General features: G+C 37.1%; 1 protein-coding gene across 1 annotated transcript in view; it reads left to right on the forward strand.

Moving 5' to 3' along the window:
- Positions 1-15727, forward strand: part of USH2A (usherin) — a gene marked incomplete at its 3' end in the record, with an annotated part of 720880 nt that overhangs the window by 589125 nt on the left and 116028 nt on the right. The window contains exons 55-57 of the mRNA XM_024739202.1: positions 3040-3147; positions 9887-10070; positions 11424-11581. Of these exons, the coding sequence (XP_024594970.1) occupies positions 3040-3147; positions 9887-10070; positions 11424-11581 (450 nt within the window). The remainder of the gene's footprint in view (positions 1-3039; positions 3148-9886; positions 10071-11423; positions 11582-15727) is intronic.

Raw genomic sequence — 15727 nt, forward strand, 5'->3', positions numbered from 1 at the left:
TTCTGGGCTATTTATAAAATGGATGGCACTCAACCCCCTCTGAAAAATTCTGTTAAAAAAAAGACAATCGCTACTTTTTTAAAAAAAGTATTCATTTATTTATCCATTTATTTATTTATTATTTATTTATGTATTTATTTTGGCTGTGCCAGGTCTTAGTTGTGGCACATGGGATCTTCGTTGTGGCATGCAGGATCTTTAGTTGTTGCATGTGGGATCTTTAGTTGTAGCACACGGGTTTCTTAGTTGCGGCATGCATATGGGATCTAGTTCCTCGACCAGTAATCAAACCCGGGCCCCCTACATTGGGAGCACAGAGTCTTACCCACCGGACCACCAAGGAAGTCCCTCTACTTTTATGTACAGTAAATTTTCTTTTTAGCTACTGTCCTCGCTGCAAATACCTCAATCTTCTAATCAATCTTAGTACACCTCTGCAATGACATTTTCTTTTCCTTTCCTAAGACCCATCCTAAAATGTCCTTCAAAAGTCTGAAACCAGACCAACAAGAACACAAAATGAGAAGCAGAATTAAGGCTCTTTTTTTTTTTTGGTTAGAATATGCTGGAGAAAAAATCAAGTATCGCTTCACTTTTACTAGCCATACTTAAATCTGACGTTCAGGAAAAAGATCTGGAAAATATTTATTGTTCATAAATTATATTAACTTTTTATATTATTTTAGTAATATTCTGCAACTAGAGAAGAATCTCCTACTCAGTGAGATAGATACTGTGGGCAGGAGTCCCTATGGAATTATGAGGAAGGCCCTGTTTGGTCAAATCACACTTGTGATGGATACATGGACATCATCGCATCATAGCCCTGCCATCCTTATTGGGTACTTTTATGCCTCGGTCTTCCTTAAACAATATTTAACAGACATTGAATACATCAAATAGACACTACTGGGAAAAAATGATTTAAATAAGAAACACTCAGAGATACCATCCTTACTCTCAAAGGGCTTACATTCTAAGTGAGAAAGTAAGTTATTCAGATAAAACGGTGTGACAAGGGTCAAGACCCCTTTTTCACTAATGGAAGTAAAGAAAGGGACATCGTCAGACTACACCAGCCACTGCAGTCTCTGACCTTCATTCTTGAATATTTCCTTCCATTTTCTCTTGAGCTCTATATTCTATCATCTTTAGCCTTTTCCCATAAGCTTTTATCAAACACACAAGGCTTGGATATGACTTAGATCTTTCATCATATTCCTCATCCCTAAATCAGGTAAATATCAAAATTATGTAAATCCTCCATAGCAACCTAATGGAAGATTATAATCAAATAAGTATCCACATCTTGTCATTAAATTGATAAGGAAACACAAAGGGCTTTGAAGCTGAATTCTGGAGCTGCTCCAGCTACAGAACATTATGGCTTTAGCAGAGAACCCAGACTACTGCTTCAATTCTAAATGAACCAGTTAATTAATTTTTTCATTCACTTAACAAGCACCTACTTTGTGCCTGTCACCATTCAAAGGATACGGTTGTTGCCAAAACAAAGTCCTTGCTCTTTTTGAGCTTGCATCATGGAGGTGGAGGCAATCAATAGATAAACAGACATATAATCAAACATCAGATAATGTCGAAGGCTATGAAACAAGAAAGTAATTTGAGAGGATAAAAAGTGCTGGTTATGGTGTGTAGATAGAGCAGTCAAAATCTTTTAAAATGTAGCATTTGAGCAGATCTGTATAAAGTGACAGTGTGACTTTATAAATGTCTCTGGAGGAAGTGTCACCTCACCAAAAGGACAAAATATGTGAAAATGTAGTTCTAAATTCATGAAAAAATAAGTATAGTAATTATTGGATCCATGTTATAACTTAGCCCAATATTTGACGTTAGAGATTAAGTCCTATTCTTTTTTTAAGAAAATATTTGTAAAGCATTGTTTGAGTTTTCCCGAGAATCAAGGCAAGAAATGTTAGCCTCTATGTATCCTTGTTGGATGCCGCTGAGTCTTAAGGTTGCTCCTGCTAAAAGAAAGTGCTTCTCTAAGTAACCCATCCCATCTGCCTTAACAGCCTTAGAAGCTAGATGCAATGGTTCCCCATTCTACAGATCAGTAGATGAGAGCAAAGTGAAGCTAAGTAACTTGTCCAGGGTCACTGGCCACAGAGCAGTGAAGTCTGACAATACGCAACTTCTATTGTAAATGGATTGCCGTTCTTTTTTCCCCTGAGAATTTATTGATCAATATTGTGCTACATCATACATCTGAATACAAAAGAAGTAATAAGCAGTATCCCTTCATCAAAGTGTATTTAATCTACATGTAAAGACAAAAGCAACATATCCCCCAAAAAACTACAGAAGTAAGCCTAAGATGGTACGGTATGGGAACATATGGTGAAGAAATGCAAAGTTTAAAAAAAAAGAGTCAGTTGGTGTTAATATGAGCTGAATATGGCTTGGGGCTAAAAAATGTTGACTCTAACCTTCTTTTTACTTTTTTTCTGCCTCTGTTCATATAAGAAGCAATTGAAGAAACTGGGGTGGTTCGCCTAGAGAAGAGAAAAGTCGGGGGGGATTTGATAACTGTCTACAAATATTTGAAGAACTGTCATGTGGAAAAGAAATTAGATTTGTTCTATAAGTCCCTAGCGGGTGGAAGTGATAGAAAGAGTTCACCACAATATAAGGAAGGACTTTCAAACCAAATAGAGAACTGTAGAGCTCTCTAAAGATAGAGTGGGCTATTTGGGAGATGGACTACTTTGATCCTCTAGCCAGGGGAGCCCCTTCAATGACACCTTGTACAGGGGAATCAAGGGTAAAATGGATGGATGGATGACATGAATTTTCAGATCTCTTCGAAGGCTGAGAATTTATGATTTTACCAGTGAGAAATGAAATTTCTATTAATACTGAGCTGCTTATGAAGTTCCTCTCTCCCTTAGAGAGTGTTTTCTGCTCTTAAAATTTTGGGATATCATATCTACAGCTCTGCATGTGACTGCTAGTGCTTACCTGATAATAAATAATCCTCTCAAGAGGTACTTGATTTCTTTTTGCTCTTTCTAGGTCTCCAGCCATACACCAACTACAGCTTCACACTTAGAGCTTGTACATCTGCTGGATGCACTTCAAGTGAGCCTTTTCTAGGTCAGACTCTGCAGGCAGCCCCTCAAGGTAATTAAAAAATACCCATGACTGGGGAGAAGAAGTTTTCATTTGGTATTTTGATGTGAACTCTATAAACTCTTTCATAACAAACAAGGAAGAAGGAATAAAGTCTATAAGTACAAAATTAAATAAAATTTTAGGTTCCTATTTCTCAAGTTTAGTTAAACTATAAGCTTCCCAAGGCAGTTTGCCTTCAATTCCTTAAACCTTTTAGATGTGGTTTTACATGGAAAAACACTATTATCTACTTGGATACGAAATTCCTCCCAAAATCAAGAATTAAATATTCCCAGAGCAGCTAAAATGTAACAAGCACCATGCTCCCTATGGAAGCTGATTAAAATATTCACTGCCCTCAAGAACTTACAGTCAAATAGAAGTGATAGGACAAGTACCCAAATCTGTATGAAGAGAGAGAATCTTAAAGGTGATGTTAAGAAAGAATAAATGAACAGAATGCTCAGGTTAATCTATGAAGGGAGAAATTATAACCCATCACAGGCATCAAGAAAGATTTTAGGGAGCAGATGCCTTCTGAGATGGACCACAAGGAACAAGGATTTTGACAAATGAATGGTAGGAGGAGAAATACACAGCTTGAGGGAATGTAAAATGGGACCATCACCTTGGAGATCAAATTGGTGATGTCTATTAAACATAAAATGTTTCCCCATGACACAGCAGTTTCAATTTCATTATCTATGTCAGAAAATAACACTTCCACAACTGCACAAGGAGGCATGCACCAGGATGTCTATTGAAGCCTTTTTTTGTCGTTTGTTTAATGGCAGAATACTGGAAGCAATTGAAACGTCTTTGAGTGGGGGCATTGCTAACTAAATTCAGGTATACTCACATTTTGGAATTCCATGCATCAGTTTAAAGGAATGAGATGATCCATACATATAAAATAGAAGTTATAGAACTACATTCATGTATGGTGTCTTTATGTATAAAACAACACATAGAAAATGATATTCATTTCTACAGATAAATAAATAAGTGAATAGGAAAGATTCTGGCAGCATATACACCCAAATAATAACAACGGTCTGTGCGTTAGGAAGTGGGATGGGTAGTATCATTTACTTGCAGGAGAAAAATGTGTGCAGAAGCTTGGCTAGTGATCAACGAATTCTTTTGTTAATCTCTACTATCTGCCTGTTTTCCATGTGGGGAAACAGAGGCATAAATAAGTTTCTGAACAGAAATATAATGTTAATGATCATCAGACAGTCCTGAACTACTTGTCCATTACTCTTCTAATGAAGGGGTTGTTGTACCTCAGAATATTAGACCTGAACTTCCTACCAGTAAATGGGGAATAAAATGGAAAATTCCACATATGGGGCATATGGCTCCTCACCAGGAATTCACTAATGATGTTTTCTATATAAAGAATGTTTCATGTCAAAAAGCTTAGTGTTCCTATGAAAGGAAGAAACCAGCAGTGGATTTTTTGGAAAGGTAAACTGTCAAATGGATACTTTGATGATAATGGATAATTTCTAAAGGATCTATCAACCAGTTTTGGCTGAAACTCAGCCAGATGAAAGAGCAGGGTCTCTCCAGTTTACTCATCCAATCCATATATTTAAATTCTTAGAAAATATGCATCTCTATTCTCACTTTGTCCAAAAAAAAAAAAGATTTCTTGAAAGAGCTCAGATTTCATGACTTAAACATTATAGCTTTCAACAGTGCTGGGGAGTATGAGATGAGAAATGTTTTACTTGATTTCTGTTTTTACCTTCATGCACCTTTACTTTAACAAAAATAGCTGTGCAAAGGAACAATAAACTAAATGAGCTTTCCTCTGCAGAACAGACATGGATTTAGAATCCACTTTCCGGCTGTGTAAGTGCCAATTGTGAATAACTTGTATGAGAAATAAATGTAGTCAGGGTGCTTAACTTGGAGGTTGTGAGGGAACAAATCAGCAGTAACATTAAGTTGTGTTGTTTTGCTAAAGTGGAAATAAACATATTATATCATTTTAAATTAATAACCCAAATATAACTAATTTTAAAAGGTCTAGTTGAGTGAATCAGCCATAGTTTGAAGGTCTAACATTTGGGTGTCTAAGTGGATATGGAGAGAATTAAAAGAAGCATTTGTTCCTAGCTACCCTGAGAGCTCCTCATTTCTTTCATTTTCAATCTAAAAAAAAAAAAAAAAAAAAAAAAAGCACGTTATGACCCCATTGGTAAGTTGGACCTAATTCTCTCCGATTTTAACCTACTAGAAAAATGGCGTTCCCATAGTCAAATAGTGGGAAGAGCTTGAAATGGATTATTGCTCTCTTTTCAGGATTGCTGCCATACTGGCAAGCTCTCATTCATTTTTAGAGTTCAAGCATGCAAAATTGCAGGCATGCGTTCCTCTAGCATTGATAATATGGAAAAGCAAAAGGAAAAGAAGACCAGTCTTTTTCAGTTTCATTCCAGATTCCTCTTCCTCTGCCCTTCTTTTATCTGTTGATGCTCTCCCTTGGAATTCTCCAGTACTAGCTGGAATTCCTAATGAAGGTGGAGAGCTCCCAAACTCTAGAGCTTTCACAAAGCCTACAGTCACAGATTTAAGGCCTGTCTGTCTACCAGTCTACGAGATGTTTATATTTAAGTGTTTTACAAATATTTCAACCTCAGTATTTCAATGTTTAAAATCACTCTCCCCACTAACTTTCTTTTCTTCCCTTTTCCCTCTCTCAAATACCACTATCTAATCATCTAAGCCCCCAAACTGACATTCTTAATGCTTCTCTTTTCCTTAAGTTATAGTAGACAATTCTTCATAGTTTTATTAATTTTAAATCTTAAGGATTTTTAAAATGTTGTTCTTCCTTTCCATCCCTTCTGTCGTTGCCTTAGTTGAGACACCTACAACTTCTCCAGAGCCTCCTAACTAGTCTCCCTGCCTCTGGTCATTTCTCCTCTTTCTTAAATCACCATCCCAATTCTTTTTTAACAGTTTTGCCAAAATAGGCATAACTCACATTAATTACCTCCATAAAAATCCCATTTCTTTCCAGGAGGAAAGAAATCCACATCTTCTTAGTAAATCAAATTAGATCCCTCAAGTTTTAACTTCTGCCAGTCTAGCAAGTCTTTTGGTCTTTCCCACATACAATTTAATGTACCAGTCATGCCAATATACTTGAACTTGTACCATGCTTTCCGTATCTCTAGGGCTTTGTGTGGGTTTCCCTCAGCCTCTAGATACCCTTCCCTACATCCTCACTCAGCTAACTCCCATTTTTTCAAAATGTGGCTCAGATGTCTCCCATTCTGAAAATCTCCTCTGACCCCATCCCTTTCCCATCCGTCCCCATTTCACTCCCAGCCTGTTTTAGGTACCATGGCTAAGTGCTCTAATAGCACACTAAGCTTCCTTTTCTTAAAGCACTTATCAAACTGGACTATAAATTGTTATTTACCCATTTTTATTCATCACAATACTATAGGTTCCTTGGAGGATAAAGACTATATATCTTTATCCCCACATTCACAGTGCCCAACATAGAAAATGACTAAATTGAGTAGAATGTTGAATCCACAAATGAACAAATAATAAATGGCCCAGAATTCAATGCACTTCTGACATCAGCCAATACAAAACTGGTTCCTTTGATTAACTTCCAAGGGAAAGCCAATCCACAAAAAATGTTGGGATTTTTGACTAGGAATTTGTAGGGACACAAGAAATGGGTAATACTGCATGACACTCAAGACAAAGTTAAAACAAAGCCAGTGGACATGTTCCTTACTTAGTAGCTATTATGTCAAGAGACCAACCAAGGTGTCCTTCTGACCTTTCCCTCTTACACCTCTCAGCTAGTTTACCTGCTCCCCACCCCACTTCTAGATGATTTCCCTCATGACCATCCATTCCCTTCCCTCGAACAGCCTCAGTTCTGCCCTTCCATTATGTAGAATAGGTTTTCTGATGTCACTGAGACCCAGGCTCAGCGAGGGAGGTAGATTCTTCACCTGGGACTTACTAAGACCTCTCACCAAAGGTGGGTCTTATCCTATCAAAGATTTCTTGCAGCTGCCAAGATAAGAGAGTCTCCATAACATTATGCAAGTGAAAACACAGGGCTTATTAGTTTTTTACACATTCCAATTTCATCTTATAAATCAAACCAACGGACACAGGGTTATTGCCAACATGAACAGAGCTTTCACCAGCTTTTATAAATATAAAACTCAACTTTTATTTAAAACACAAAGCAACACCAAAATGTGGCTTCATTTTATCTCATTAACTCCTGCATTTCCACAGACTGCATTGACTGATTCAAAGCAGAAACTAAGCAGTAGCCTTTCTCACACCTTGGTGATTTTTAATACATCCTTCAAGGTAAGGAAGACAGGACCGCAGGAAGCGGATTGTGAACTACAGCCTTATACTTTATCTTTTAAATCAACAGACTAATATCGCGTTTAAATCGGAGCTCTAATTAGCTGGGTGAGTCATCCAGCAGCTGTTGGCAGAGAGACCCAAACATAAATGTATATTATGATTTGTGGATTTGTTCAAGTACCTAACATAGGGTGAGCTTTCAGAACAAAATGAACTACTCTCTTCTCAGGAGTAAGCTGTTCTTTAGAAAATCAGTAAGTTTGAGCCATTTTTAAATCGATCTTGATTCTTTCAGAATGCTGCTAAGTAAATAGCATTTGAATGTCCTTTTCTTATAAAAGTGTTGAAATCTTACCCTTTCCTGAGTAACTTACACAGGAGGTACAATCAACCAAAAACTATTGATTATTGAGAACCTAATATTGAAATGAGTTTTTAAAAGCTGAAGAAGAGACTTACAGAGTCTATTCAGAGCATGACCAGATGACAGCATGAAACTCCTTCTCATCGCTAGGTTCTCCATCAATACATTTTTACATTGATAAGACTACTTAAATATTTGACCTTGAATTACAGTTGTTTGGGTACACATTTTATCTTTTATACAGAGGGTATAAACTCCTCATAAAAATGAGCCATATCTTAGTCGCATTTGTATTCCATAGAATCCTTACATAGTAATTTGTGGGACATAAATTTACAACAAAATTATTCAATATTTATGAGGCATTGTGCTATCCATAAAGATACATGGACTACTAACACAGAGTAGACCCCTGCCCTCATGCAGCTAACTTTGTATTAAAAGCAAGAGAAAGAAATAGACCACACAGTCATAAAAACAAAAAATAATGATGATATCAAAGAAAGAAGATGATTATGATGTTATGAGCATGGAGAGGAAAATAGAAAAGGGCATATGATAGAGAGGAACAAGGTTGGGATCACTTTAGATAGGGTTAAAGTTATAGTTAGGGAATAGCGGTCAATAAGACCTCCCTGATAAGGTGATATTTACACGGGTCACTGAAATCTGAGAATAAAATGCACAGTTGTCATGGTGTCATGAACAAAAGTGTTCCAGTCCGAGGGAATGGAAGTGCAAAAGCTCAGAGGTGAGAAAGAACTTGAACCATTCTGAGGCTGGAAAGGAGTCTGGTGTGGCTGGAGCTTCATGAATGATGGAGAGAATGGTGCCAGGTAGTCCAGAGCCAGAAAAATGTAGGGCCATACAGGTTATCATAAGGAATTGGAATTATACTATATGAATAATTTCAAAAGGGCTGTATATTTTATGAATATTATACTAGGTTACATATACACTATATATGCTTTTATAAGTGATAGAGAGAACGACAAGATTTAAAACACAGACACTAGTTTAGAGGCTATCACAGGAGTCCATGAGAGGGAGGAATGTAGTTTGGATCAGGAGAGGTAAAGCTAGAAGGACTGTGCACATTCAGGGTAGAATCTGTAGGACTCGATGATAGATTATATTTAGGGGCGAGAAAAGTAAGAGCTTCTGGGATAATTTTTTTGTGTTTTGCCCCAGAAAATGAATAGTTGGAGAAGACTTGGAGACAAATAGATTGTAGACCAGAAAACCAAGAGTTCTGTTTTAGATGTTTTAGGTTTTTGATATGTTATTAGTCATCTAAATGGAGGTAGACAAGTAGAGAGTGGAGCTCATGTGTCTGAAGCTCAGGAGAGAGCTTTAGTATAGCGATATGCATCGGGCAGTGTTCGACATAGAGATAATGTTTAAAACTGAGACTAAATGGAGATCAACTACAAAGATAGTGTTGCCAAACAAGAGGAGAGGAAAGGAGAAGAGGGGAGGGAAGGGTAGAGGAGAGAGCCTAGTTCTCTGAGGCACTACATCATTTTGAGGTCCAGGAAGGGAAGAGAAGCCAGTAAATGAGGCTGGAAGTAGCCAGAGAGAAAGGAAAAAACAAGCACAGCATGTAGTGTCAGAGAGGCACAGGCAAAGTATGTTTGTTCATCGAATTTGATAATTCAGGCAAATACTAGATTATGATTCCAAGTAAATAGGCATCAAATTTGAAAATTCCTGGATATTTTCTTAGGTCTTGATTACACTCAGAGTAGCAGCCAAGACAAAGTTTCCATCACTAGTTGTCTGGCATTCATTTTCTAAAGGCAATTCAAAACTAATAATAATTAAAGCATTAAAAAAGTATTTATACCCAATTATATACTTTACCTCCAAAACAAATAAAATGTATTTTTGTTGCTCACCATGAGATTTTTTTTATCAACAGATAAAAATATCATAGCATGTGGAGTGATGGTATGACTTTTGATATGGTGCTTACTGTATCCTAGCAATAAAACTTCCTTGTGTTATTTTTGCCAGGAGTTTGGGTGACACCTCGACACATTATCATCAATTCTACAACAGTGGAATTATATTGGAGTCTGCCAGAAAAGCCCAATGGCCTCATTTCTCAATATCAATTGAGTCGTAATGGAAGCTTGGTTTTCCTGGGGGGCAGTGAGGAGCAGAACTTCACTGATAAAAACCTGGAGCCCAACAGCAGGTAAACTAAAAGAAAACTTTACCAATCATACAGTGAGAATTACAGACTTCTCAGGGTTGAGAAAGAGGCCATCTCCAACTGAAACAATATTAAATTAATTGGTTAATTAATCTCATATATTAGCCATTCCAGAGCTGATGAAATCTCTTAATCCATTTCAGATGTTGAAGATCCAAACACTAGCTCATTACACTAGTCTTCAGAGGACATGATATTCCTTAAAACTGTAAACAGCCTTTTATTTGACATGAGAATTTTTTAGTATATGAAATACACAAAGTATTAAATTTTAAGAATTATCAAATGATCTTCAAAATCATGCAGCCCTAAACTAGCAAGAAAATAGATTTAAAGAGGTGTGTTTTGCATCAACAACCTTTACTTCTGGGATAATGTTTTCTCTACTTGCTATGCTATATATAGACAGGAGTGGTTCGAGGGGGAAAACTTCCACATATTTGCAATTCAGTCCCATTCATTTCTCAGCAGAGATCAAATATATCTTAGATCAACAGATGTTTTCTTACAGAGAGTAGAGATCAATTTAGTTTTATTGTAGAGAGTAGCAGATCAGTTTAGAAACATCTTTCTCTAAACATATTTCCCTGAACTCTAACCCACTTAAAACTGGAGAGCATTCATTTGAATCCTCCACAATCCACCAGCACACTCCAAGACTTTCCTGAAATCTTTAAGAAAAGCAATGAATTACTCGACAGTTAAAAATAAGATGAGGGGGACTTCCCTGGTGGCGCAGTGGTTAAGAATCCACCTGCCAATGCAGGGGACACGGGTTCGAGCCCTGGTCCGGGAAGATCCCACATGCCACAGAACAACGAAGCCTGTGCGCCACAACTACTGAGCCTGTGCTCTAGAGCCCTTGAGCTGCAACTACTGAGCCCACATGCCACAACTACTGAACCCCGTGCGCCTAGAGCCCATGCTCTGCAACAAGAGAAGCAACTGCAGTGAGAAGCCCACGCACCACAACGAAGAGTAGCCCTGCTCACCACAACTAGAGAAAAGCCCACGTACAGCAACAAAGACCCAACACAGCCAAAACTTAATTAAATAATTAAAATAATAGTAATAAATTTACATTTAAAAATGCCCATATTTAAAAATAAGAAAAAATAAAATAAAATGGGAAAGGGTCTGAAATAGTGATGTCCTGGAGAGAATGTTCCCTGTGCTAGAAAAATTATAAGGTCTATGGTAAAGTCTCTGGATGGGGACCAAAGAATTTGCAATTTGTCACAAATTTAGAACCAAGCAATAGATAGAAAAGCCAGCAATCACTGTCCAATTGTCGTGTGCATTGCCTTATCACAATTCTTTCTTTTTTAAATATAGGTACATTTATAAGCTGGAAGCCACTACTGAAGGTGGCAGCAGTCCCAGTAATGAGTACATTATACAGACACCTATATTAACACCAGAAGAAATCCAACCTCCATATAACATCACAGTAATTGGGCCTGATTCCATATATGTAGCTTGGACCCCACCAGGTAAGAAATAAAACCTGTGTGTGTGTGTGTGTGTGTACACGGATGCGCACACACGCGCATGTGTACATAAAACATTTCAGAGGAAATTAATTGGAGATAGGACTGGAAATGTGAATTTAGTAAATCAGAAGGACATATTCTGTCTCCTGGATAAATATAAACAGAATAAACCAAACTACACTCACGGGTCAATACATGTGTTAGCATTTATGTACATACATATAGATAGATATAGGTGTAGCTGTATAGATAAAGATATATAGATACCTAGATATATACTTTTCTATCAAAGCAACACTTTCTTTCAAGTACCAGAGCCTAAAAATCTCTTTTCTTATTCATACATATGCAAGGTAAGTCACATAGGTCTGAACTACCTTGAGCATCCATTTCTACAGGATTCCCTAGATTGAATCATTGGCATTATATTATAGTAGGGAATGGAGAATTCGGAAAGAAAATAGACCACTCCACCCATGTATCTTGAGTTGTGACCAGTTATATAGTAGCTGAATTTTACCTCTCTAAGCTGTGTAGCCTCCATCAAACCATTGAGTCCCTAGTAGGTTGCTTTTGTGGCTTAGTGCATTATATTTGGAATATAATCACCATCCTCAGGTAAAACTCTGACTGCATTAACACTGTGGATTAAGGATTAGAGTGAAATCTGCTTGCTCTGTCTTTTAACATTAGGGATATTTGGAAGTTTTGTTTCAGTAAAATTTAAAACTGATTAAGGTGTTAAATGAACTTCAAAGATATGTGAGTTTATTTTTAATATCTAGTCTTAACATGAAATTGAAGCATGAAATTAACACAAACCCCTGTTGTCCCCATCAGATTAAGTTTAGCCACATTTCAACATGGTACTGAAAATAATTGGTTAACAGTCATTTGGACTATCAGCAGATCCATTCCATAAAATAATTAACAGACATATTTTGCATTGAAGTGAACACATAACTCAGTCAAAACATGTAATTTAGGCATAAAGATAACATAAAGGCATAATATTGGATTGGCCAAAAAGTTTGTTCGGGTTTTTCTGTAAGATGGTATGGAAAAACCTGAATGAACTTTTTGGCCAACCCAGTATATAAAACTTAAATTCTCATGAACCAACATCCTTCTGATGTCATAATCTCAGATCAAAGAAAAAAGGATCTTTTGGGGGACAAATTTGCAGGAGAAAATCTCTGAAGAGCTTTCTAAGCAAAGAAAAACTTAAGTTGCTCTAAGATATAAAGTATAAATGATTTCATCCACCTTTGTATTAAAATGAACATGCAACATATTAAATTAAACAAAACGTGAAAGAATAATCAATAGCGCCAGGATGTGTCATAAAGTACTATAATTCAGATCTCAGTATTAGAAGCATAGCTGTTCTTGAACTCTGCTCTTAATTTTAACAGAGGAATAAATACAAATCTCCTGCTGTGAAAAATAAACAAACTTACATATCCTTTTATGGAATTGATTTCTACCTTCATGGAAGAGCATGGCCAACTTGCAGCCTTTTAGCATATTTCTCCTTGGCATTCTTATAGTACCGTGGTATTTTTGCTCCACGAAGTAAAATGAGGCATCACAGAGCCAGCCTGAGACCAGATTCAGCCTATTGACTGGAGACTTCTCAGATTCAGTCCAGGGTCTTTTACCATACAAGTTCTCAAAGAGCAATAAAGAAAATCCAGGGTGATACGCAAAGTTGATGATTTTCTAGCCAAGTGACCAGGAAGTTCCATGGTTTATCACAGAGGTCCCCAGCCCTTTTGGCACCAGGGACCGGTTTCGTGGAAGACAATTTTTCCACGGATGGGGTGGGGGCTGGTTCAGGCAGTAATGCGAGCGATGGGGAGCGGTGGGGAGCGGCAGATGAAGCTTCACTGGCTTGCCCGCCGCTCACCTCCTGCTGTGCAGCCCGGTTCCTAACAGGCCACAGACTGGTACCATCTGCAGCCTGGGGTTTGGGGACCCCTAGTTTATCAAATTACATGTCATTTTCATATTATTACACACCTAAATTGTCATTGCTAATCTGAAGATTTCACACTCAGTAAGGATTTGAAAACATCTTTCTTTTTAAAAAAATTTTTTTATTGGAGTATATTTGATACAGTGTTATCAACTGTAACGATGTTGTGTTAGCTTCAGGTGTACAGCAAAGTGAGTCTGTTATACATGTACGTATATCCACTCTTTTTTAGGTTCTTTTCCCATGTAGGTCATACAGAGTATTGAGTCAAGTTCCCTGTGCTATGCAGTAGGCTCTTATTAGTTATCTGTTTTATATATAGTAGTGTGTATGTCAATCCCAATCTCCCAATTTATCCCTCCCCCGCCCTTTCCCCATAAGTTTGTTTTCTATATAAGCTTGTTTTCTACATCTGTAACCATGTTTGTTTTCTACACCTGTGACTCTGTTTCTGTTTTGTAAATAAGCTCATTTGTATCATTTTTTTATATTCCACATATAAGCGATATCATATATCTGTGCCAGCTATTAGCTGACTTTAAATAAGTCAGTTTCTTTGAGTCTCAGTTATCTCCATCTGTAAAATCAATCAGAGAAGAAATCAGAGAAGAAAAAGAAATAAAAGGAATCCAAATTGGAAAAGAAAAAATCACTGTTTGCAGATGACATGATATTATACATAGAGAATTCTAAAGATGCTACCAGAAAACTACTAGAGCTAATTAATGAATTTGGTAAAGTAGCAGGATACAAAATTAACGCACAGAAATCTCTTGCATTCCTATACACTATTGATGAAAAATCTGAAAGAGAAATTAAGGAAACACTCCCATTTACCACTGCAGCAGAAAGAATAAAATACCTAGGAATAAACCTACCTAAGGAGACAAAAGACCTGTATGCAGAAAACTATATGACACTGGTGAAAGAAATTAAAGATGATACAAACAGATGGAGAGATATATCATGTTCTTGGATTGGAAGAATCAACATTGTGAAAATGACTCTACTACCCAAAGCAATCTACAGATTCAATGCAATCCCTATCAAACTACCAATGGCATTTTTCACAAAACAAGAGCAAAAAAATTCACAATTTATATGGAAACACAAAAGACAATGAATAGCCAAAGCAATTCTGAGAAAGAAAAATGGAGCTGGAAGAATCAGGCTCCCTGACTTCAGACTATACTACAAAGCTACAGTAATCAAGACAGTATGGTACTGGCAAAAAAACAGATATATAGATCAATGGTACAGGACAGAATGCCCAGAGATAAACCCATGCACATATGGGCACCTAATTTACGACAAAGGAGGCAAGAATATACAATGGAGAAAAGACAACCTCCTCAATAAGTGGTGTTGGGAAAACTGGACAGCTACATGTAAAAGAATGAAATTAGAACACTCCCTAACACCATACACAAAAATAATCTCAAAATGGATTAAAGACCTAAGTGTAAGGCCAGACACTATCAAATGCTTAGAGGAAAACATAGGCAGAACACTGTATGACATAAATCACAGCAAGATCCTTTTTGACCTACCTCCTAGAGAAATGGAAATAAAAATAAACACATGAGACCTAATTAAACTTAAAAACTTTCGTACAGCAAAGGAAACCATAAACAAGACAAAAAGACAACCCTCAAAATGGGAGAAAATATTTGCAAATGAAGCAACTGACAAAGGATTAGTCTGCAAAATTTACAAGCAGCTCATGCAGCTCAATATCAAAAAAAAACAAACCCCATCCATAAATGGGCAGAAGACCTAAATACACATTTCTCCAAAGAAAGTATACAGATTGCCAACAAACACATGAAAGGATGCTCAACATCACTAATCATTAGAGAAATTCAAATCAAAACTACAGTGAGGTATCACCTCACACCAGTCGGAATGGCCATCTTCAAAAAATCTATAAACAGTAAATGCTGGAGAGGGTGTGGAGAAAAGGGAACCCTCTTGCACTGTTGGTGGGAATGTAAATTGATACAGCCACTATGGAGAACAGTATGGAGGTTCCTTAAAAAACCAACAATAGAACTGCCATATGACCCAGCAACCCCATGGCGTATACCCTGAGAAAACCATATTTCAAAGGTGTCATGTACCACAATGTTCATTGCAGCTCTATTTACAATAGCCAGGACATGGAAGCA

Source organism: Neophocaena asiaeorientalis, unplaced genomic scaffold (genome assembly GCF_003031525.2).
Source record: "Neophocaena asiaeorientalis asiaeorientalis breed wild unplaced genomic scaffold, Neophocaena_asiaeorientalis_V1.1 scaffold477, whole genome shotgun sequence".
Lineage (NCBI taxonomy): Eukaryota > Metazoa > Chordata > Mammalia > Artiodactyla > Phocoenidae > Neophocaena > Neophocaena asiaeorientalis.